Source organism: Gymnodraco acuticeps, unplaced genomic scaffold, assembly GCF_902827175.1.
Source record: "Gymnodraco acuticeps unplaced genomic scaffold, fGymAcu1.1, whole genome shotgun sequence".
NCBI classification, from domain to species: Eukaryota; Metazoa; Chordata; class Actinopteri; order Perciformes; family Bathydraconidae; genus Gymnodraco; species Gymnodraco acuticeps.
Genome location: NW_022989835.1, coordinates 314760 through 336772, shown reverse-complemented (window position 1 = coordinate 336772; position 22013 = coordinate 314760). Strand labels below are relative to the sequence as shown.

The window sequence follows — 22013 nt, the reverse complement described above, 5'->3', positions numbered from 1 at the left end:
ATAACAAATGTGCTTATTTGTATTCCACCCTGCGCTATTGGTAAACCATTTATCTGGCTAACCTCAAACTTTTCAATTAACCTTCAAAACATTCTCTAGCAGTCGTTGCATAAAAACATTGTGAACCTACGTCATCAAACGCTGCCGGAAGAAGGTATGTCACGTGCGGTAGAAAGCTCCAGATCAACATGGCGACCTGCATGAAGATGCGCGGCGCTGCTGGACAGCTCCACAGAAACTGGGCTAGTTTAATGAAATTAAAATGTCCGGGCAGCAGCAGCGGCATCAGTCGGACCCTGTGGACCGACACACCCGCAGCGAGCCGGCTCCAGCCCCCCCGGTTCTCCTCCAGCTCTCCGCTCAGCTCCGCGATGACAGCTGGCTGCAGGCTGACCGTCAGACCTCACCGCTGGATGCGGGTCGGTGCCGTTCTCCATGGACGGACCGAGCTACTCTCAGCTAACTCTCCACCTTACTGTGTCCAGGACAGGATGTACGGGAACCGGGCCGGCGGTGCGGGGTTCTCCGGGGACGGAGGGGACAGTACCGGCTCTGGGGGAGAGGAGTCCGGGGGAGAAGGGGGAGTACCGTATAATGCACCACAGATGACGGCTCTCACCCCCATGATGGTCCCGGAGGTGTTTCCGAATGTCCCGCTGATCGCTGTGAGCAGGAACCCGGTGTTCCCCCGCTTTATCAAGATCATAGAGGTGAGGGGCTGTGCTGCGTTCAAGGACACGGGATGATGCAACCACACAGCAACATGTAATCTGTGGAGGAAAACTCATCATCTCTCTCTTACTTTATCTTAATGTCTCTATGTGTCTGTTTCATATTATATCTGACTTTCTCTCTCTAAATAGTCTATATGTCTCTCTTTATATGTCTCTCTCATATGTATCTGTCTCTCTAAAATTCTAATTTTAAATAGCTTTATTGGTATGACCATAATGACATTATTGCCAATGCATTTTATAAATATGACAACGACAATAGCATCTTTACATGTTCATTTGGATAATACCCTTAACATATTTCCCTTAACACAAATCATTATATTGCAGGATATAACACATATTCACATAATACATAACAAAAAATCAAACAAAAGAGATGTAAATTGAGCATTTCAGTTAGATTCTCTCATGTTGTGCAGGCAGACACATAACTCGTCTCATGTCAAAGTGTGTGTCTGTCCCTCAGGATGTGGCATGTTGAAACCTATAGGGTAGCAATATTCCTCTTCTTCTCTTACTAGTATTTTTAATTTTGAGATGTCATTACGTTTTTGAAACCTGGGATTACAGAGTTAAATACATGTTGTTTCATTGAACGTTTCACATTTTAGAAAGGAGTGCATCTCTGACAAACAGCTTCTTTAAATATGGAAAATATGTTGATTTAGATGTGTAAGACAGAACATGTATTGTGGATGGAGACTATTATGACCAAACATGTTGGGTACATCAGATATTTCAGCAGAAGACCAAAGCTCCTAGGTCTGTGTCTTCAGTTCTGAGTCGCAGTGTGTGTTTGCTTTCAGGTGAAGAACAAAGAGCTGATGGAGCTGCTGAGGAGGAAGGTTCGTCTGGCCCAGCCGTATGCCGGAGTCTTCCTGAAGAAAGATGATAGGTAAGTGGAAACATGGCTGCTGTGATCACTGATGGTCGGAGCTTGAGCACTTTTTTGTGTGAAACTTCAGTGTTAATTGGATCGCTTGTCTGCATGCTCAACATTTATTTTTGTTGCAACTTCACAATAAAAGCTTTGGATCGATTTGCCAATAGGAGACTTTTTTTGAATCAGCTTCAGGAAGTGAGAATCAGGTTTATTTACACATTTGCTTTGGTGCACATGTAAACACAATAAGATGAATTAGGTTTTAAAAAGGAGCAAATCTAGAAGAAGTATAAAAACTATTTTTACATTTACAAATATAAAATAAATAACTACATATATATGTATATATATATATATATACATTTTTTCTAAAAATAAGTACGGCAAGAATATGACTAATTACTCAGAAGAAAAAAAATATGTGCAATAAATCAGAGCCGTGCACTTTCAAAATAAGTATTATCGAACATAAATCTGCAAAATGATACTGTATAATTTGCCAGGTTATATTTTGTAAGAGGAATGGCTCACATGATGTAACGCATAGTAATGTGGGAGGGGTTAACAGTCAGACTGTTTTTCAAAGAGAGTACATTTCTGTGACATTAGAGGGGCTTCATTAGAGTCAGAATCATCTTTAAAAACAGGTTTATTGCCAGGTAGGTTCACACATACACATACTTGCTTTGGTGTATGTGCGGTTCATACATAGACACGGTAATATACATTTAATTGTAAGAATAAAATATCACTTTTATAAAAAACTATTTTAACATTAAAAAATATAGAGAAATATTTACACAAAATCTAGATATGCAAAAAACTAAGAACAGAAAATATAATTGGTTGTCTTTTATTTGTCATTTTTTACAGTAGTTATTTTTTAGTATTTATTTTTGGTTATTTTCTTATAATTTAATTTCTCTTACTGTGTCGATGTATGCACCATACAAGCAGATTCCTTCCTGGAGGTAGTGTTAATTTCGTTGACTAAAACAATGACGAAATATGTTCGTCAACGACCTTTTTTTCCATGACGAAAACGAGACGATGACGAGACGGCACCGACGGCAGTAAACAATAACTGTAACGAAATCATCATGTAATATCGTTGACGAAAAGTGACTAGACGAAAATGTAGTTTACTAAATAAAAACTATGCCAAAATCTCTCTTTACTTTCGTTGACGAAAAATGAGGAGACGAAATATTATCAAAGATAACGTTACATCTCTGATAGTCAGTTTTTCTCCCAGCAGTTCCATTTCCGGTGCTGCGGCAGGGCAGCAGCTGTGTGTCCGTGCTGCGCGCGGCGGTAGATTTGAATTACACCGGGCAGCGGCACAATATGAACTATCAGGAAGACTCGGGTCTAACTCATGGTCTCTAACTAACCTTATTCAACATAAAATAAAATGGCAACAACAGGGCTTGGGAGCAGTGGTCGCACTCGCGTTAACCGAATACCCCCCCCCCGTCAGCGCGAGTGAGTGATAAATGGTGTACTTGACGGGTAATAATGGATTATGACGGAAATGTTACGATCCTGTCCGTCAAAATGACTGACAACGAAAAAGTCTTATGCCACCACTGCTTGGGAGAAAGAAACAACGTGATATTTGGGCCCATTTTCGCTACAATGAGGCGGAGAAAAAACGTGAATGCATTGTTTCATCAGAAGGGAAGCAATGTGGCCATAACACAGGTAAAAAAAACACAAACCTGACCAGATACTCTCTGCAAAGCTTCTTAATCATTCAACCTGTGGTTTTCATCAAATAAGGACAATATATAATCTTATTTATTTATATTTGCTAAAATGACAAATTATTGGTTTTGGCTAGACTAGTTTGACTGAAATGTTCTATATAACCTGATGACTAAAAAAGACTCAACAGTTTTCATTGACAAAAAGTAGACTAAAATAATTAGTTTTCTTTGACTAAAATAAGACTAAAATGCTCAGACTTTTAGTCGACTAAAACTTGACTAAATAAAAACAGGATGAAGGTGACTAAATATGACTAAAACTAAAAAGGAAATTTAACAAAGGACTAAGACTAAAACTAAATAAAAAAATAGCTGACGAAATTAACACTACCTGGAGGACTTGTTTTCGTCTTGTCTTAGGTCTGCAGATAATTTGTAAATATATCTCATCCATCATTTGTATCTGCTTGGATCTACTTTAATGGGCAGTGTGTCATGAAGACTAATCAATGAGTGCAGTGACCTGTGAAATGGGCTAACAACACGTCTGTGTGTCTCCTGCAGTGATGAGTCAGATGTGGTGGAGTCTCTGGATTCCATCTACTCTACAGGCACCTTTGTCCAGATCCATGAGATGCAGGACCTGGGAGACAAGCTGAGGATGATCGTCATGGGACACCGCAGGTTAGAAACGGGCGTAGTCATTGGTTGGATAGAAAATGTATAGACTTTTTCTTACATGGCAAACAGTTCCCGTACCTTGTGTGGACCTCTGCTCTTTACATGTTATCCTTTGTCAGGATCCGGATCACTAAACAGCTGGAGGTGGAGCCTGAGGAGGTGGAGGCGGCCCCTGTGGTGTCCGAGTCTGAGACAGAGTCCCAACCCAAAACAACACCCAGACGCAGATCCAAACAGAACCGCAAGGACCCGGCGGCCCCTGCAGCGGAGCAGGTCCAGGAAAAGGTTTGTGACATCTGACGCCTTTACACATGCTGTCAGTATGTAACAACAACAACAACACGTTCTCCATCTTTGACCTCCATCCTCCATGGTCAAAATAGCCTGATTTGAGCTGTGTGGCCATGAGTGTATTTCTTCAGCAAACATTGATTTAAGCTTTGAGTGCTGTTCGGCTAGCCTCCGCACAAAGACCACCAGACTCTGGGACAGTTTTTTTTATCTCAAAGACAATAAGACTGTAGGCTCCTGAACTCACCACTCACATACTGTATGTAAAACTTGAAATCTGAAATCCTTTATAACTGTGTGAAAGACCCAAATGTATGCACAAGTTTTAGACCAATATCACTTATAAATTCAGAAATCAAACTTTATGCCAAAGTAATAGCTCGACGATTGGAGAAAGTCCTTCCAATTCATGACCAAACATGCTCTATGAAAAAGCGATTCTCATCAGATAATATCAGGAGAGCATGTTATTCATTTTGCAGCAGACATAACATCGCCTTGCGTATGATCAGTTGATGCTGAAAAAGCTTTTGATAGGCTAGAATGGCCATTTTTGTGGCATACAATGCAAATAATGGGTTTTGGGGCAAAATGTATGATTATGTTGAAGATCCTATATAATAATCCAAGTGCTATGGTTCTGACAGGCAATCAGTGGTCACCTAGATTTCCAATTCTACTTGGCACACGGCAAGGTTGCCCTGTCTCCGCGCTTTTACATTACATGACATGTAATACATGTCATTTGTTAGTCGCTTTTATCCAAAGCGACTAACATACAGGAGCAATTTGGGGTGAAGTGTCTCAGGGACACAACGACATGCTGACTGCAGTGGGATTCGAACTTGCTATCACCTGATTCGAAGTCCAGCACACTATCCACTTAGCCACAGTCTCCAGCGCTTCTGTTTGCAATTTCTCTAGAACCGCTTGCACAGAAAATAAGACTATCCAAAGAAGTAAAGCAGATAGTTGTAAAAGAGACAGAGCACAACATTTCGTTATATGCGGATGATCTACTACTGTACTTGGACGAGGTACCAACTACGCTTCCTAAGCTGTTAAATATCTTTACCCAATATCTGGTTACAAGATCAATTTGAATAAATCATGTCTTTTACCCCTCATGGTTGAACTAAACCTAAATACAGAATTGCAGATCGTCCAACACTTTAAGTATTTGGGAATCGATATAAATGCCTCATTAGACACAATAGTAGCAAAGAACTACAAAAGAATGTATTCAACAATTAAAGATGACCTAAAAAAGTGGATTAATATAACAATTTCTTTAGCGGGACGAATTTCAATCATAAAGATGAATGTTCTACCAAGAGTCCATTTCTTAGCTAGTATGTTGCCTTTATCTCCACCAGACGGTTTCTGGGACAAACTTCAGGATAGGATTTAAAATACATTTGGAAAAAGCAATACCCAAGAATCAGATGCAAAGTTCTACAACATGACACAAACAGTGGAGGCCTTAATGTTCCCAGTCTCGAGCTCTATTATTATTCCTTCACGCTTCGAGCCTTGAAAAACTGGATTGATGAAAGCACCAATGTACCTTGGATTAAAATTGAAAGAAGTATAGTCTATCCCCTTAAACTTGGTGATGTCTTATTTTCTGCCATGTCGCCATATGACTGTATGCAAACATTTGGACCAATTATTGGCCAAGCTGTGAAAGTGTGGAAACATGTAGAGAAATGGTGCAATTGGTCTGTAGATTGGCATAGTATCATAACCTGTTACTACGTATTGGGGAAAAAGCAATCCAATTCCCACAATGGCAAACCCGAGGATTATCTTTCTGACATAACCAACGACAACGGCTTGATGTCCTTCCAAGAATTGAAAGACATGTATAATGTGCCTGGCTCTTCTTTCTTTTTCTATTTGCAACTACGTACTGCCATGCGCACATATGGAGTTCCTTGGAGTCAACCTCTGCCAACACATCAATTAGTTAAGGTCATATTAAGTTCAAACAGTGTGAACGGCACTATATAAAAAGCTGCAAGATGAATTAACCGGATATATTGGCATCTCTGCAGTATGGAACGCAGATCTAAAAAATGACACACAGATTATTGATTGGAAGAGAATATGGAATAATATCTCCTTGACATCGCGTAACCACAATCACCAATTGATGCAGTATAAAATGATACACAGATATTACCTGCCAACCAGAAAATGCTGTCAATTAAGGATGATTCCAAGCCATATGTACACATGGTTTATGAATGTACTGCAGTAAGAACGTTCTGGAAACAAGTTATTGACATTGTATCTGAGATTATTGGAGTTCACATACCCTGTCTCCCAAATATTGTATTGTTGAATGATGATTCTTCTCTTGACCTACAGAAACATCAGAACAGGGTGCTTTTCGCTGGTCTAACAGCAGCCAAACAAATAATAGTAATACGATGGAAACCCCCACATACTTTATTTATTAAGCAATGGATATCATCCTTCCATGACCTACTAATCTCAGAGCTGTCAATCGCTTCTGCTAACAAGGCTAAGGGGGAACATTAGAGGCTATTCAAAGAGCTGCTGATGGGGTAATATCATTCATGTGAATGAGGATTGCACATATATGCACACCTTGGTGCAATTGTAGATTATTAGGAGTTAATCTCAATTCAGTTTAAACAGGTGAAATGTTATGTGGAAAAAAGGTATGGATGTATTTGATGTGGATAAATTGTTATGCTATAATATAAATAATAGATAGATGAACTCAGACGATTGCTAACAAACATCAGGTAGGATTTTCTGTGAAATGGCATGGGAAAGGGATTCCCTATGTTTTTTCTTTTTGTATTATTGTCTATATCATTTTCATCTGTGTATATAAGTCCCTTTGTGAGGGCAAAAAATAAGTTGCAATATTTAAAAACATAAGTTAAGACAATAACACCTTTGAATGAAATATATAAATGCAATTACATTACCCAAAGCGACTTAAATACGCTTAATACTGCGGGCAGTCCCCACAGGAGCAATTTGGGGTGAAGTGTCTTATCAAATCAGCACTTAAAGCAAAGAAGTAAAGTAAAGAAGGACAAACAAATAAAAAGGTTGCTCTTTCTCTCGGTTCAGTTCTTTAGACATATCCACATTTTTCAGAAACTGTTATAGAGAAGCCACAAAAGGGCAATGAGGGTGCTTTATCCAATGGGGAAACTCACCTAAATAACTGTAGTGTTTATTAACTCATCATTAGGCTTTAGCTGTAGTACAATGATGATGAATTGTAGTTTATATGAGGTTGTGATTTCAGCTGTTGTTGTTTTTTGTCAGATTTCAGAAGCAGACCTGACTCCAGAGCTCCAGCCTCTGTCCTCCTCTGACATCCTGATGGTGGAGGTGGACAACATTCAACACGAACAGTTCACCGTCACAGAGGAAGTCAAGGTACAGAACTCACATTCCAGGGAACCAACAGGAGGGAAATGGAAAGAGGAAGAAACTAATCTGAAGTGTGTGTGTGTTCTGCAGGCGCTGACCGCAGAGATAGTGAAGACCATCAGGGACATCATCGCTCTGAACCCACTCTACAGGTCCGTCCTGACTCCTTACTGCATTATCTGTCACAATCTGTCATCAATTTTCATTTTGGTTGGGATTATTATACGAACATAATAACACTTTAGCCTGTTCCTATTTTTCTTCCAGCTGTATCCACATCATTTTTACTTATAAAGAAAATATGAATACAAAAACAATTCAATAAAATGGAGCAGGTGGAGATATGTATGCACAGTACGGCTAAATCATTGTAGTAATGCATTTACACACTAACCTCGCTTTTTTTAATTAACATTATTTAGTTTGCTATTCGCAGATTTTGCACTTAGCCTTTAATGTTCTGAAGGCAATTTCAATGTAACTTTTAATTTGCCTTTCTATGTGAGAATGTAATGTGCAGTCAGTATTTGATTAAGTCTCAGATCAGCAGGAAGGAATCCAAAGGTGGTGATGCTAAAATATAAGGTGTGTGTGTGTGTGTGTGTGTGTGTGTGTGTGTGTGTGTGTGTGTGTGTGTGTGTGTGTGTGTGTGTGTGTGTGTGTGGTGTGTGTGTGTGTGTGTGTGTGTGTGTGTGTGTGTGTGTGTGTGTGTGTGTGTGTGGTGTGTGTGTGTGTGTGTGTGTGTGTGTGTGTGTGTGTGTGTGTGTGTGTGTGTGTGTGTGTGTGTGTGTGTGTGTGGTGTGGTGTGTGTGTGTGTGTGTGTGTGTGTGTGTGTGTGTGTGGTGTGTGTGTGTGTGTGTGTGTGTGTGTGTGTGTGTGTGTGTGTGTGTGTGTGTGTGGTGTGTGTGTCAGAGAGTCGGTGCTCCAGATGATGCAGGCTGGGCAGAGAGTGGTGGATAATCCCATCTACCTCAGTGACATGGGAGCAGCTCTGACAGGAGCCGAGTCCCAGGAGCTGCAGGACGTCCTGGAGGAGACCAATGTGAGCATGACTCATGGTTCATATACAATGAAGCTGCAAAACCAGCCAGTTACACTTCAACAACTCTATCCTAAATGGAAACAATCTATTTAGATGTGCATAATCACAAAGGGATTATTGCTGCCCAGTTTTTCGTTGTGAGCCCATCAGCCACTAGGGGCAGCATTTAGCCCATTCCACAATTGAACAAAAATACACATGGCTCAGTTTGAGTTATTGAGACAGTTTTAAGTGGGATAATTGCCAATAAACTTCTGGTCTTCTGATAAAGAACTGCAGCTTTTCTATTTACATGTTTTATATCTTCACACACACACACACACACTCTGTAGATACAGCTAAATGAAAATGGATATATTATAAGTTTGTACAATGAAATGAAATGTAAGTAAAAACTAAGTAAAGAAAATATAAATAAACAAACAAACAGTATACATACAGTTTATATACTCATATATATCTATAGAGTACACATAATACAAATACACAATATAAATATCACACTTTAGCAGACTAACCTACTGCTACTAGATAAACTATAAACAGGATAAATACGAGGATGTGTGAAAAAAAGTAGAATTTCTAAAATGTAATACTTTTTGCATTATACTGTATACATCTCTATAGTGTTTTCAATATTTATAGTTTTGTTAATAGTGTTTGTGACCTATTGAAACTGTATATACTTTGGATATTTTGTATCTGTCAAATATATATACTTTAATGATACCTATAAATTAAACTGCTGCTTCTTTTGCACTTCTGGTTAGAACTGCAGTTAGTTGTCCCAGTGCAATGATAATGAAGTTGAATCTAATATAATACCATCTTGATGTGTCAAGTGTACATGCTATGAAAGCTGCTGTGTGTCTCTGCAGATCCCCAAGCGTCTGTACAAGGCTCTGTCTCTGCTGAAGAAGGAGTACGAGCTGAGCAAACTGCAGCAGCGGCTGGGCCGAGAGGTAGGGGCTCGTCACTGAACATGGAGGCTTCATACACCGCTCTGCTGCACCCCCCTCACTCCTTAATGTGTGTCCCTGCTCTGCTCACAGGTGGAGGACAAGATCAAACAGACCCACAGGAAGTACCTGCTGCAGGAGCAGCTCAAGATCATCAAGAAGGTAGAGAAGAGCGTCCGTCTGTCCGTCACTGTGTCCCTCAGACCTGCAGCTTCATGTGTTTAATCTGTCTGTGTGTGTGAGCAGGAGCTGGGTCTGGAGAAGGAGGACAAAGAAGCCATCGAGGAGAAGTTCAGAGAGAGGCTCAAAGAGAGGACGGTCCCACAGCACATCATGGACGTCATCAACGAAGAGCTCAACAAACTGGGGCTGCTGGACAACCACTCCTCAGAGTTCAAGTGGGTGTTGTGTATTTCTTGTCCAATCAGTGTAAGACAGTCTTTGAATAATTCTGTCATTTGGTTGACTTCCATCTGGATACTTCATGACTACCTCTCTAGGTAAACTTAAAGTGTCATTTATATTCGTAAGTTCTTGTTTGTTTTTGTATTGTTATATTCTAATTGTTACAAATGGGTTCACCCTATTCCAGGTGTTGACATGATTACATGTGACAAATCCTACATTCAATTTTGACTGGCAAGGAAGATTTGAAATGCTTTATTTTTTCACAATGTTTTGTGGAAGTAACTTTTCTCAGCAGGTTTGCTAGTGGTTGCATGCTTAGGCTGCACAATTAATCAACATTTATTTGATCACAATCGCAATACGGTCTAGTGCAATATTTAAATCGCATAATGTACAATATTTGTTAAATGCTAAATATGCATTAAAATACAATTTTCATAAAGTTTTGTGGAGTTGCAGAGGCCTACCAACTGTACCCTACAACCTAACAAAAGATGTTCGGTACAGATCCTATTTAAAAAAAATTACACCATAATAACTTATTCTATGAAAAAGAGAATTATTATTAATAAATGATCATTCAAATTATATTGCAATTTCAGGTAAATAAATCGCATTTTTTTTTTTTTTTTTAATCGTGCAGCCAGGGTACATAGGGTGTGTTTGAGAGAGAAACACGCACAGTAGACAGAACTTGGATGCATGTAAACGGGTCATTATTGCAAAAAAGATTCCACAGGGAAGCTTTAATGTTGAAATGTACGTAGCTTAGCTTCATCATTAGTATGCCGCTGTAGCTCTGTCAATATAACCGACCAATGAGGATAAACAAACCAACCTCAACAACTGCTTTGTGTTTCAGTGTAACCCGTAACTACCTGGACTGGCTGACCAGCATGCCCTGGGGGACCTACAGTGAAGAGAACCTATCCCTGGCAACAGCCAAAGACGTTCTGGAGGAAGACCATTATGGGATGGATGATGTCAAGAAGCGCATTTTGGTTAGCAACACACAAACACATAGCATCCAAAAGACGTTAAAATATCCACACATCAGAGCTTTTTCTGATGCAGATGAACATGACCTCCTCTCTCTCTGCAGGAGTTCATCGCAGTGAGCCAGCTGCGGGGCTCCACCCAGGGGAAGATCCTGTGCTTCTACGGGCCCCCGGGTGTAGGAAAGACCTCCATCGCCCGCTCCATAGCCAGAGCCCTCAACAGGCAGTACTACAGGTTCAGCGTGGGAGGCATGACTGATGTGGCCGAGATCAAAGGACACAGGTGTGGAACGCTAAACTGCTTTTATTATTACGGAACGTCCTAATGATAGCTTACACTGTCAGTATCACACGCATGGCTCCCTCTCTGGGCAGGATTGGGTCATTCAATGGAGGAACATTTGGATAAGGACTAGAAATAACTGGATGTGATGAGTTACAACTACAGATGCACTAAAAAAGGCAAAATGTTAAAGAGGCCCCATCATGCTTTATGGGGTTTTCTCTTTCCTGTAGTGTATTATATAGGTTTATGTACATGTAAATGTTCTGCACAGAGCCAGTCAGCTAACCAATCAGAGCAGACTGGGCTCTAGAGGGTGACAAGAGGTGCTGCAGCACAGGCAGTATGAGAAAAATAAAGAGCTTTTTGAACATTTAAAGCAAGGAGACATGTCCCAGTAGAGGCACACAATACAAATATAAACCTGAAATTGAGCATTATCTGTCCTCTTTTACATTTTAAGAAAGACTACACCTCCCCTATAATAAAGTAACATGTAACCTATTTTGAAATAACCTCATTTAAAAATATATGTATTTCTAATATGTTAACTAATAAAGAGCAGGCTGTGTCTTTTATAAACAAGCATGTACAGGGTACGAAATCAATTATTTAAATTCCTCCTCTCTGCTAAAGCTGTAGTTAAGAGATGACAGGACCAGAAGCTGGTTGCTTGCAAATTAGCTACAGTATTAGCATAATGAGTTTGGTATGGCTGTGTAAAACATATTGGTTGTTGATAAAAGGGGACAGCAAGCTTACTGCGAGTTAATGTGCTGCTTATTCAGTAAATGTTTCATCAACAGCTGTTACTGCTTGCCTTACTGGTGGATTTAACATCATATTGTGCAAGAATAATTACATCCAATTAGTGCTGTCAAAATTATCGCGTTAACGGCGGTAATTAATTTTTTTAATTAATTGCATTAAAATATTTAACGCATTTAACGCATGTGCAGAATGGCCCGCCCCATACGTGCCACCAGTGGCAGCGCCAGGGTATGGCTGGGGTAGGCTACACCCATACCAAGAAATGGCTTAGCCCCACCATGAAAAATGATGTTAAAGGAAGCAAAATAAAGTCTGCCAACTCGCGGAGTAAATTGCACAGACAGCAGTTAGTAAGATTGATTTCAGTAGCCACGGTTTTGAAAACTTTTGTCACGTATGTGATCGTCTTCTCAATAGAACATCTTTGATAATGGCGTGGTGTTGTTGCAGGAAGTCCCGACGGAGAATACTTTTGCTGTAGTACAGGGGTGCACATAACTGGTACGCAGGTTATGTGCGTAATCTGAAATGCGTACCGTCACTTGTGTCACTTGTGTCACAAAGCGCATTTGCGTACCGACGTACTTGTGAAGCTTTTCCAGAAGGCGGTTAGATCACCGGACGACAGAGTCGGTCTCCGTGTGCACAGACAGGGCTGCTGTTAACGTCGGTCTGAACAACGGAATTGTGCCAAAACTACGCCAACCGGCTGCGGAGGGAGACTCCCCCCCCCCCCCCCTTCACTGGAGAACTGCGCTAAAACAGCTGATCACAACGTTCACACTCTGTGGTCACGAAGTACTCCACGAGCCGCCGCCGCCCCCCCCCTCTGTCGACTTTCCTGAAGTACTCCCCCGTTGATATAAATCAACACGTAATGAATTAAGACCCCACGGTTTGATGATTGATAGGTGTGTGGGCTGGCTTTCATTTTGACACGCAGAAAAATGTTTTAATAAACATAGATACTGTATGTTAAATGGATATATCCGCCTTCTTTCATTTATCTTTCCATTCCCACAACAATATACATAAAGAAATGACATATTTTGGACATAGTTCGAATGGTGATTAATCATGATTAATTAATTTTTAAGCTGTGATTAATCGGATTAAAAATGTTAATCGTTTGACAGCCCTACATCCAATATGTATCATCCACATACAGTTTACAGTATAATGTGAGTCCCTTGAAAATGAAATATGGGGGCATGCTTTATCTTAAATGTGATGTGGGTGTGTCTGCAGGAGAACGTATGTTGGTGCGATGCCAGGGAAGATTATCCAGTGCCTGAAGAAAACCAAGACCGAGAACCCTCTGGTGCTCATAGATGAGGTCAGTATAACATGTCAGTTATCTAGCTCTCAGCAGCAAGGGAGCGGGAGTCAATGACTGTTTGCAGAGCCCTGAAACACTGCATCCTAACCACAGAGCCTTGTTTATGTCAAGTTTATCGATATTGAACGTTTTGCATGTCAAAATGGAACAACATCGACAAATAACTCCCTTGAATCCCTAGCAACACTAACTTGGTTCCCAAAATATCCCTTACCAGGTGGACAAGATGGGGCGCGGTTACCAGGGCGATCCATCCTCTGCCCTGCTGGAGCTGCTGGACCCCGAACAGAACGCCAACTTCCTGGACCACTACCTGGATGTTCCTGTAGATCTGTCAAAGGTAAAAGCGTGTCTTGTGTACATTTCCCAAGTCACTGCTACGTAGTGCGCAGTAAAGCTCCTGTGGAGGTTTCCTCAGAACAAAGTGAAAGGGTCAACGTTGTGTAAGCCTGCCTTTCTCGTCTGCTCCATTCAAGATTCTGTTTATCTGCACGGCCAATGTGATTGACACCATCCCAGAGCCCCTCAGAGACAGGATGGAGATGATCAATGTGTCTGGATATGTGGCCCAGGAGAAACTGGCTATTGCTGAGGTAACACCAACGGATATATATATATATTCATAGTTCATCATTTCATGCTATTTTGCCTGGTGCTCATTGTTCTAGAATTGTCATGATGGTGGTGGAGTTTTCTCATAGATTTGGTAAGAAGTAGTTTGTAGAAAATGTACTACATCACTTTTTGTCTGTGTATCCAGCAATACCTGGTCCCTCAGCTGCGCTCTCAGTGTGGTCTGACTGAGGAAAAGGTTTCCATCTCCCCCGACGCCCTCAGTCTGCTGATCAGGCAGTACTGCCGGGAGTCTGGAGTCAGGAACCTGCAGAAACAAGTAGAAAAGGTAAGATGCTTCTTCTGCTCTGGCTGTTTTCAGAGCCAGAATACGATCACAGACCTCATCAACATCTATCAATCAGAATGTGATTCCCAAAGTTCGCTCTGGACCCCAGACTGAAAAAAAGTCCCCACCCTTATCAGGGAGGCCCTACTTCATTTTCACAGTAGTTTTTATACTGTTTTGACAGCTTGTATTCAAATTTCACCCCAATGTATTTATATTGTGCTAACTCGTGCTACACACTATGATAGGCAAGCCTGTCCTCTCTGTGAACACACACACACACACACACACACACATCTTACGGCCGTGTCCACAGAGCGCCTTTTCTGGCAGGGTGCTGGGCATCTCCCAGCGTTTTGTTAGAGGATCATGATCTGCGAACGAAGATGAAAGTAAAAAACACTCACCGGCAGCAACCCCTCAGTGCCCCCCCGGCTGATCTGCTCCACATACCGGCCTTCCGGTCTTTGTTATGACGGCTTCTATTTAAAAGACGCGGTCAAACCCAAGCTTCTCATATTTCCCGTGTGACGCCACCGGCGCTTTTCTCAAAAGGTGAAATATGAATCCAACAGTTGCTAAAACGGTGTAGCACTAAGAAAATAGAGGTCGGCTGCAGCGTTTAAAAAGGTGCTGTGTTGACCCGGTCCCTGATGCAGCCACTGGGCTGACACTGTAAAAACCTTAACAATACATTATTTTAGTGAACACTGATGGTACTCTATTTTCTAATGCAGAGTTTTTTTAAAGTTTTTAAGTTGAAGTTAATTGCTTATTCAATGGCACATCCTCCAGTGTTTTCTTTACCTTTTCCGTCCGTTTCTCAGGTGTTCCGTAAGGTGGCGTTCTCCATTGTGAGCGGTGAACAAACCATGGTGACTGTTACCCCTGACAACCTGCAGCTCTACGTGGGTAAACCCATTTTCACAGTGGATCGAATGTATGACGTCACGCCACCTGGAGTGGTTATGGGGCTGGCCTGGACTTCTATGGGTGAGAGACACACACATACATATACATCAAACCAATACCAATAAAAGGTACAACATGCTGAAGGTCTGCCTTTTTTTGTAGGGGGGACGACGTTGTTCATCGAGACCTCTCTACGGCGCCCTTCTGACCCTAAAGGAGAGGGCTCTCTGGAGCTGACCGGTGAGTCATTGTACAGGGTGGGGGGTTTGTTAACTATGTCTGTTATGTTCAGCTGAACAGAGCATCTTTAAAGTGCTGTTGTTCCTCTACAGGTCAGCTGGGCGATGTCATGAAGGAAAGTGCAAAGATCGCTACAACCTTTGCCAGAGCCTTCCTGATGAACCAGGAACCAGAAAATAACTTCCTGGTCAACTCCCACCTGCACCTGCATGTCCCTGAGGTAACCATGGAGAACTACTACTGCACTATATGTTCTTAGTTTTCTTTCCACATTCTTACTGATACATTACTAGCGACAAATAGTAGGTAAATACATTTTATTTGTGCAGCATTTCATCACGCAAGTTTGATTTGTGTTTACTGGCGTCCCTCAAACTAGAGCAAGGGAGGAGGCGGGGCTTATCTCCATGTAGACACCAACGTTTCATTAGCCATGGCCAAAATCACTCTTTCTGCTGCCTTGTACATAGTGTGGAAGTCACACAATCTTCAGATTAAGGACATACCAAGCAATTGTTTTAAAGCCTTTATATTTCTTACTGTCAGGAGTGAATCAGCCGCAAATCAATCGTGTAGCCTGAGAGGTCGGCAACAGAGTTTAAAAGCGGGAGTTGGTGTGTGTTATTGATTGCTCGGGGTTAGACAAAAAGAGGCCTAGGTCGTCAGCATACAGGGAGACTATGACAAAACATCTTAGTATTATGGGTTTCATTTTCATAGTCAAATGTCTAATATTTGTTTTGTTTTTCTTCCAATTTAGAATATTTATTGATCGTTTCATTCACTCATAACGGTGCATCCGTGCTATCATTACTTATAGGCAAGCAAGGTCAGTAGAGAGCAGTCTTTGCATGAGATGGATCTTACTTGGCTTAAGACGTTTTCTGGACCCAGTGTTGTAGAAATAAAATTTGATAGGAGTTTTGTTGGGCGGAAGATTATTCAGATTGACCTGATTTGAAAATCCTGTGATGGTATTAAAAATCCACAGTAGCTGGCAGCAATGCTTCATCTTATCAGTTTGACAACAACACTTGTTACTTATTTCCAGGGAGCCACTCCTAAGGACGGACCAAGCGCCGGCTGCACCATCGTCACAGCACTGTTGTCCCTGGCAACCAAGCGGCCGGTGCGTCAGAACGTAGCCATGACAGGTGAAGTGTCACTAACTGGCAAAATACTTCCAGTAGGAGGCATCAAAGAAAAAACTATTGCGGTAAGTACAAGACACACCCAGCCAATCGCATCAATCATCTCAACGCCCTGAAACAGCTGAGCCAATCACAGATGTTTCTGTAGGCTAAGATTTGGATGAATTGACAACCTGACATAAAAAGCTTTCAACCCCACTTCTCTCAGGTTAAAGCTATCATTTTAATTTTTGAATTAGTATTTCTCAATAGTTTGACCTGGATTTTGCGTATCCCTTTTAGGCCCGTCGTGCTGGAGTGACCTGCATCATCCTGCCAGAAGAGAACAAGAAGGACTTCTCTGACCTGCCGGACTACATCAGCGAGGGCCTGGAGGTCCACTTTGTGAAACACTACAACCAAATATACCCCATAGCCTTCCCACAGGACCAGTCTTAACCACATGTTTTTATCTACAACACTGAAACCAAGGCAAGATGGACCAAGACTTATTTTCATGGAGCTCCAGAACCCAGAACCAGTTCGATGCCACGTTATGGTGATTTCTATTCTGGTTATAGTTGTAGTAAATATGCAGTTTGGATCAAGATCCTGTTGTGGAGAATGGGGCTACATTATCTGTTCCAAACTCATCCAGAGGAAGAGGGGCTTTGTGATCACACAGACATAACCAGCTTCAGCCTCCACAAGAACTCTGAATGTAGGAAGACAGTGTGATGGCAGAAAACATCTCTGGACTGAAAGCACCTAACCAACTGTGCCAACGATGGATATACACAGTAAAGGCCCAGTGATGATGGTGATGATGAACACTGGCCGGGCACCGCAGGATATCATGTCATCAATGATCAGAGGTTGAGGTGGCCATCTGGCTGCCAGGCAACCTCTTTACCCGCAGCTGTCATTATACAGCGCTGTGGATGCAGTCTTTAACAAAAATCTAATTTTTATACTATTACATGCAGATCTGATGATGATGATGTTGAAATAGATTAAATTATAAAACATAACTCTGCTGGCTGCTGTTCTTGTTACTTATCAACCTGTGAACCTGAGTGGTGTCACTTGATTACAACTTCTGCGTAATATCGTGTTTAAAGTCTTCAAAGCTTGTGTTTTTCATGAAAGAGAAACCTGTCAGCTAGTTAGGTTCGATTGATGGTTCCTTATGTTTCCATTGCAAATCAACTTTTTATTTGGAGTCATGGTGCATAAGGGGGAAGACAACTTTAGTTTATTTATAAAGGCTAGATAAAATAATCAAGAACCTCAGAAGAAAGCAGCGTTCTGAAAGAAGAGTGCGCTTTGTGTTTTACACGCAGGATAAATCAGATGCTGCAGAACACAGAGCTGTGAGTTTAAAAAGGTAAACTAATGTATGACAACAACGCTGCTGTAAAGTGTTCATTTTCATCTTGACTATGGTGTGACTTACATTCAACATTATAAAACATTTCCTTTAGTGATTATAAATAAAGAGTCATGGGGGTAGGCTGTATGAATTATTTTTAAATATGCACCTTGTCTACTACTATTATAGAGGATACTTTTTTTTACTTTTCGGACTAGTCAAATATGTTTGGCTAAACACAGTCTCTATCTAGTGGGCATGTGTAATTATTGCATGATCTTCATAAAAAGGGACATGTTCATCCAGAGTTGATTGTATTTTGAGCTTCAAGTTATTAACTGTTGGATACAAATAATGTCATCATTGTTTCAGAAGCAGCACCATTACAGTCTTAAAAATAACCAGCGTTTTGGATTGACATCTTTGTGCAGAACAGTTTCTACTCTGACTTTTAGGTGAGATGATTCGGTTGACAACCGTCAAAGATTACCGACGGGAACCGCAATTTAAAGCTTACACAGAAGACGTGTCCTAAATGGTACAAAATATAATTAAAATATCCTTGTTTTGTTCACGCTGCAGGATTTATTGGAACTACTTTCTGCTGAAGAAATAATCCCTCCTCACAATCCTATTCCGTGACGATTTCACTCACTCTACACAGCATGGATGAGAGGCGAAGTCCCTCCCTTTCATGCGCCTGTCACTACGGTTGTCACTGTTACTACCCGATCTGCAGCTCTGCCCGATCTGCAGTGCGCATGTGCGAGATGGTCCGCCATATTGGACAACTCCGGACGGCAACCCAAGTAGGACAACATTGACACAGTGGCTTTTGGCAAAACTCAAAAGGAAAAGAGTTATTGTTATTACAACGTGACTTCACTATTATTTAACAACTCTTTTTATTGGGTTCTTTTATTTGGGGTTAAGTACATTTTCAGAATAAGTGAGGAATGAATTTAACTTCTGTTAGACAGCTATCATATACTGAATACATATTTACTGTGAATGTGTGCAAAACTGTATGGCATATAGCTGTCTAACAGAAGTTACATTAATTCCTCACTTATTCTGACAATGTACTTAACCCCAAATAAAAGAACCCAATAAAAAGAGTTGTTAAATAATAGGGAAGTCACGTTGTAATAACAATAACTCATCTCTCTCTCGAGTTTTCCTTTTGAGCTTTGCCAAAAGCCACTGTGTCAATATTGTACTACTTGGGTTGCCGTCCGGAGTTGTCCAATATGGCGGACCATCTCGCACATGCGCACTGCAGATCGGGTAGTGACACATGTCACTAAATGGTCAAATGCTCCTTGGACCGAGGCGAAACTCACGGAAGTGATTTCAAAACAAAAGCACTCGTTTGCTAAAATCACACTTTGAATCACTACAGTATCCTACTGAAGGAACGGCGATTATTATAAACAAGGGGAATTTAGCGATCACAACGAAAATGTCCAAGACACATATTGAGCACAGAAAATTGATGTTATTAAGGAATGTAAATATAAGCCTATGTCTAAAATGGACAACATTGTTAGGAGATTTAAACTATAGCCTACAGCGGTTCTGCACTGCGGTCAACTCAGCCGTCTCTCGCGTTTTTTTTCTTCAAATCAGCTGCTCTTCATTATTCCTGCTATATTTGACGAGTGATACAAATATGTTTTACCACAAGTTCTTAAGGAAACTGACACTCTTGGACTCGGTTCTAGTTTGACTTCTACCAGAAATAAAATGAAGTACTTTTGCTGTGTACTTTGTGAGTACAAGCGGCCGAGATGGGTTTTCTCCGCAGGGTGGCTGGTGTCTCCCTTAGGGATAAGGTGAGAAGTTCGGTCATCAGGGAGGGACTCGGAGTTGAGCCGCTCCTCCTTCGCGTCGAAAGGAGCCAGTTGAGGTGGTTCGGGCACCTAGTTAGGATGCCACCTGGGCGCCTCCCTAGGGAGGTGTTCCAGGCACGTCCAGCTGGGAAGAGACCAGTGTTCGAATTACCCATTTGCTTTCGGGGGAGCCCTATTTTTCAGTGCACATCCTGCTACTAAATATATCACACGCACACTCTGTTGACTAGCGCAGCAGCGCGGATTCGATCAATTGTTATAAAATCACTCTGCTACTACAGACGGTGTCACTACGCCGGCAGCTGTGGCCGTTGTTGAAGCCTCTTCAGGCTCCGCATCGGCAGGCCTCTCCCTCGGTGTGGAGCTATCAAACTCGACCCTAACGCCGCTGACAGCCGGCCAACTAAAAGTTGTTCCGTTCACGTTGTCATTTTTAGACTCCTTCGCTTCTTTGCTTGTGAATCCAAAAGCTGCGACGCTTGGCTGTTTTCGTTTTGCCATATTTTTTATTACAAAGCCAGAGTTAAAAAAATATCAACATGAACATTTCAAATACTGCGCCGGCATTGCTACCGTAACCATAGCAACATAAGTAGCGTAAAGAATGCAGCGCCACCGCGTACAGATGGCAACACCCAGAAATATTCACAAATATAAAACAAATCAGAAACTGTAATGAACAATGACTATTATTTATTACAAGAACTGTTATTTACAGAAACTCAACATTTCTAATCTGTGTGAAACAAATATGCACGATTATTTTGGGCTCCCCCTATTTATCTCAAAATCGGCCTTCAGGGGAGCTCCCTCCCTCTTCGGGGGAGCCAAGCTCCCCCTGGCTCCCCCCCATTTCGAACAGTGGAAGAGACCAAGGGGTAGACCTAGGACCAGGTGGAGGGATTATATCTCTTCGCTGGCCTGGGAGCGCCTTGGGATCCCCAGTCAGAGCTGGTTGATGTCGCCAGGGAAAATAAAGTTTGGGGCTCTCTGCTGGAACTGCTACCCCCGCGACCCGACCACGGATAAGCGGGAGAAGATGGATGGATGGATGGATGGACTTTGTGAGTAATCCTCTGTCAGAGTCCCCTCCATAGTACATAATGCATGTTTTTCTGCTATCTTTGATGAATGGGGCTGTGGGGTTTGTTCAACTTTTAAAAGATGTTTGAATGGTGATATACACAGTGATAGATGTTAAGGACTAACGTTTATAATAAATACATTTGTATTTATTTTAAGATCTTTTCATAGTTCATACCAGGCCCGGTTCCAGAACAAAATGACTCGGGGTGCATCTGGGATTAGAGAGGGTGCAGTTGTAAAGTGCTATTGGAGTGGATCTAACACCCTCTAGGAGGGTCCTCACCTCCTCTAGGGGGGTCCGGGGGCATGCTCCGCCGGGAAGATTTTTTTTTTTAAATAATGAAGTTCAAAGCATCAATCTGGTGCACTTTGAGAGCAAAATTGAGGTGACGTAAAAAAAAAAAAAGTTTTGACAACATGTTTATTTATTGACTTTTCATTCCTGTATAATCATTTTGCGCAAAGATGACACTGTTTGTCAGAGCACTTCATCCTTCTGGGATTTCATGAAGAACAGCTCCAACGCCTGTGTGTATGGGAACGCCTCTGGTGCCAGTGTCTCCCACAGATCTGAAATATACTTGGGGGGGTGGTGGGGTTGAGGTGACGTGCAACAACATTAACCTTTCTGTTGGTTGCTTGTTAGCCATAGAAATCTCAGAAGGTGAATGCTTGCATGATAAGGTAGTACCCCTAGAGTCCAGTAGAGGGCGGAGCCTGTGAGAGATATAACTGTGTGAACTAACAGTTTAGAGTCATTGTTCTCAGAGTGGTATGCTTATGCATACATGACAAAGCTTCAGTCTCTGTATTTGGGATTAGGCTTGATAGCACGGCCTGAGCGTGTCCTGGAGACACTCTCAGGAGTGTCTGACAGCAGTTTAACTGTGGGAACATCAGCCCTCATGTGTTCATTGTTCAGTGATTCCTGTGTGTGTGTGTTACAATCTGTAAACTCAAGTCCTGTGTCCTGTTGATCAAATCAATCAAATCAA

General features: G+C 41.6%; 1 protein-coding gene across 1 annotated transcript; it reads left to right on the top strand.

The window, feature by feature from the left end:
- Window positions 1-85: 85 nt before the first annotated feature.
- lonp1 (lon peptidase 1, mitochondrial) lies at window positions 86-17738 on the top strand. Its single transcript, XM_034235021.1, has 21 exons — window positions 86-710; window positions 1544-1632; window positions 3894-4013; window positions 4130-4295; window positions 7617-7730; window positions 7815-7876; window positions 8637-8766; window positions 9645-9728; window positions 9819-9887; window positions 9972-10123; window positions 10996-11134; window positions 11236-11414; window positions 13434-13521; window positions 13742-13864; window positions 14001-14117; window positions 14285-14425; window positions 15253-15418; window positions 15500-15577; window positions 15670-15797; window positions 16629-16793; window positions 17011-17738. The coding sequence occupies exons 1-21, from the start codon at window positions 189-191 to the stop codon at window positions 17164-17166; spliced, it is 2988 nt and encodes a 995-aa protein (XP_034090912.1). The 5' UTR covers window positions 86-188; the 3' UTR covers window positions 17167-17738.
- Window positions 17739-22013: the final 4275 nt, after the last annotated feature.

What these genes read in the sequence shown, in the direction of transcription:
- lonp1 (XM_034235021.1), top strand. Translation starts at nt 189, where the DNA reads ATGGCGACCTGCATGAAGATGCGCGGCGCTGCTGGACAGCTCCACAGA. An exon ending in GCTCTGAACCCACTCTACAG is followed by an intron (nt 7,877 to 8,636) that starts GTCCGTCCTGAC and finishes TGTGTGTGTCAG; the next exon opens with AGAGTCGGTGCTCCAGATGA. An exon ending in TTCCTGTAGATCTGTCAAAG is followed by an intron (nt 13,865 to 14,000) that starts GTAAAAGCGTGT and finishes GCTCCATTCAAG; the next exon opens with ATTCTGTTTATCTGCACGGC.